General features: G+C 31.0%; 1 protein-coding gene across 1 annotated transcript; it reads right to left on the reverse strand.

Annotated features, from left to right (window-relative positions):
• Positions 1-257: 257 nt before the first annotated feature.
• Positions 258-2,883, reverse strand: LOC106720160. The gene is made up of 7 exons (XM_014514741.2): positions 2,650-2,883; positions 2,405-2,572; positions 2,122-2,273; positions 1,696-1,892; positions 1,347-1,427; positions 1,061-1,208; positions 258-519 (listed from the first exon to the last, which is right to left on the reverse strand). Exons 1-7 carry the CDS (start codon positions 2,733-2,735, stop codon positions 293-295), a joined length of 1,059 nt encoding a protein of 352 aa, XP_014370227.2. The 5' UTR covers positions 2,736-2,883; the 3' UTR covers positions 258-292.
• Positions 2,884-3,701: the final 818 nt, after the last annotated feature.

A 3,701-nucleotide genomic window follows, 5' to 3' on the forward strand; every position in this document is an offset into this window, starting at 1 on the left:
AATAAAGACACAAAGTAACCAAGTAAAAATAATATCGTTATATTTTTAACTAGTCACAACTCTTAATACAAGGCACTTAGGAAGACAAAAGTACAATTGTAATGTACTTAAAATTATACGAGAAATCATTTATCAAATATCATTTTAAACAAAAACTAAGAAACATTGAGAAATCAGTCTTAAAGTAAATTCCAAAAATAATCCACGTTACTAAATTTCATTCACTATTAAAAGTGTAACACTTATCAGTAGGCAAGGCACTTTTTATGTTAAAATTAATAAACTCTTAAATCTAGATTGTATCACTGGCAGAGTTTTCTGTGAATTCTGCTGACATAAGCTTCAACATGTGATCATAGAAGCCGTCATCGTATCGCAAACGGTAGAGAGAAGCGTCAAGGTAACGTTGCACTGCGAGCGCGCACGTCGCAGCGCCCGTACCTCCCCCCGCCCCCACCACGCATAGTTCACGTGACGCCGTGCATAGTGACAGCGCTTGTCGCCACACGCGAGAACTCACTAACATTATAAATTAAAAAAAAACAAGTATAAGTAATATATAAGTATAATAATATGTAATAAATGCTGTAAAAAATGTTTTTACAAAATTAAAGTTGAAAAAAATTAACCAGATGTTCAATGCCACGACTCGCCTGGCGAGTAAAATGTCATAGTTTCGAAAAACCTACGCAACTAATTTCTTGTAATGGCAACAATTTAATTAAAAAACATATATATATTGCCAAGTCATTCATTGTAGATTGTCGACTTAACTTATTGTTTTTATAAGCGCGGAGAAATAAATCTATTAAGCAATTAACATATAATAAGTCAAAAATACTAGGTTTAACTTTTATGTGACATTAGTTTATTGGATGTCTTGAGTCTTGACTGAGATGTAAAGTGTTGCAATATCAATAGAGATTGTGGCGCCCTCAGGACATAGTTTTTACATTTTGGTTAGACTTAAATTCATTTTAAATAAATATGACACAATTTCATTGACCAATAAATAACCAAGGTAAATGATTTTATGAAGTTTGAAATATATTACACTTACAAAATCTCTGCATGTCCACATCACAATGTTGTATGAGATTCTGGTAGCTGACACATCCCTCAATATTGGGTACATTATTGCCCAATACTACCATGGATCCAGGTTCAGTCACATTATTTAATACCATCTCCACTTCTGATTTAAGTATCTGTAAAAATTGTGGCTTTAAACTTTCTCATAAAAAGGTCATGTGAGAGAATTTATTAAATAAGAGTGATATAGTAAATTAACTTCTTAATTGTGCACTATACAGGCAGCGATAATATTAAAATTAAATTGAATTTACCTCATCATTATCAATGTTACCACTATGTAAGTGTTTTGGATCCCCCTTTATAACATGTAGTCGATAATATGTTGATATATGCTGCAATAAAGAATAATGAATGTTTCATAATGGCTAAGAATGTTTCATAATTTTGCATCATATGGTTAAAGATGCATACAAAACTATATTAAATAAAAAAAATATAAATATTTATTTGTACCAATATGTGAGAAGAAAATTATTTTAATTATTAACAAATGTTTGAGATCAGCGCCATCTACTTGCCATGTGTGGAAAGAAAATAGCCAGTTAAATTGCCAGACTTACGTTGGTCACATTTCATTGTATGGGTTATTACAATACTTACTTTAGTATCTGCAAGCATTAATATCCTGTGTACATGTGGCTGGTCAGTTGTATCCGGTGATAACCGGTTCAGACAATCTGGATACATCTCTGCCATTACCACACTGTTCTCGCCGCCTAGTTTTTGTTTATTTAATTCCTTTATAGCCAACTCATCAAGCCGATCATAGATGGAAATTGCAACTCTTGGCTTGACATCTGTAAAATTAATTTTATGTGTTTTTTTTATTAATACATAATCAAACATATTTAGTACATAGTAGTATATATAATGATTTAATTACCTTACAATAACTTACCTCAACATCTTAAAATATTAGTAAAAGTGAGCATGGAAATTGAAGACAAGGATTAATCTATAAGTTAAAAAAGTAAATTCCATAACAAGCTAGAGGTCATTGACATCAATTTCAAGTTAATAACTTACCAAAATGTTGTAAGGCAACATTAATATCTGCATCCTCACACCATGCAAGAGTCATCTGAAGTACTTGCATTATAGAACACTGCAGCTTGAAGAAAAATGAACCACTTCTAATTGGTTGCCTTTTCCCACAGCCTCCGCAAACCCACTGCACTCTGTAAATATGAAAGCAGGAATAAGTAAATGTAACTTACTCTTTTTTGCAGCAAGTCGAAGACCTGCATCGTAATTTCAAAGTACATTGCTTAATTACATAAATAGAGAAAGTTGAAGCATTTTGACATACCTGTCTATAACACGAGCAACTTTGCAAACTACTTTGCAATCAGGATTGGATGAAGGACATTTCACCGCATTCGGCAATAAACCAAACTGCTGAAGTCTTTCAACAATCTGACTTTCCATTGTCTTATCACCATTATCATTTATAAAGTCTTGATATAGTTTATAGTTTCTGCAAAAATGTCATGATATATAACGAAATCAATTGGTCGGATATATACGATGAGTTATGAAAACTTGTAATCTTACCCTGGACAGATCGGAAAAGGTAGAGAATCTGCAACTTTTGTACCTTCATGATAAGTATTTTCATACGTAGTTGAATCGGCTTCCATTGTGTAACATGCGTATTTTGCGTTAAACGAGTATTGAAACAACTAGGCCATTTTTTATTTTATACCTAAAGATAATAAAAAGCCATAAGACAAAAAAATATTTGCTTTGATTGCAATGTTTTTTTGGAGAAAAAGTAACAGTAAACAGTAACCTGATTGATGTTTGTGACATTGACAGAGAGCTAACAGTCATAAAACGAATCACTCCGTTTTACGTATATTAATTTTAGTAGTGGTGTTTTCATAATTTCAAAATATAAATCAATCAAAAAAATACCAAACAACTGATACTGGACTTTAATTGTCCTCTAATCGGAAGAATAAAGCGTAATAATTTTACTCTTAAAAAATGTTCAATATTACTTTAACAACCAAAACTAATGACATAATATTGGATTTCAGCGCTTTAAGCGCTGCTGTCACTATGGCATTTGTGCGTTTTGCTACTTTACTTAATTTCTACTTTGCGCTGGATTGCATTGTAGCGGAACGCATGTGTTTATTATTTTTGTACTGTAAAATTTTAGTAGCATTATGAATTAAACTCATTGTGATATTATCACAAGAACGTCCGAAAGTGATTTATTTATTAAATAAAACGTAAAATATTGGTGCCAACGGTTTATTTACTAAGATAAACAGGTAAGTGATATTATGTTTTTTTTTATGTTTTCAGTGTTTTTTTTCCTTTATCCATGATATTATAGGTCTTTTAATTTGGCAAAGCCCAGAAAAATAAATAAATGATAGGTTAATTAATTGAAAAATTTACTAAGTTTTACAAGTACGAAACGTCTTTTTCGAAATTAAGTTAGGTGTTTCTGACTTCTTTTTTATTAAGTCTTTACTTTTTATCAACAGGTACATTGTTATTTTAGTAATTTATTGTATTTTCACCATTTTCTAGACCAAAAGTAAAAAATACAAACATAGTAAACATACTCAACTCACGAAATTTTATAATTT

This window comes from Papilio machaon, chromosome 4, assembly GCF_912999745.1.
Source record: "Papilio machaon chromosome 4, ilPapMach1.1, whole genome shotgun sequence".
NCBI lineage: Eukaryota > Metazoa > Arthropoda > Insecta > Lepidoptera > Papilionidae > Papilio > Papilio machaon.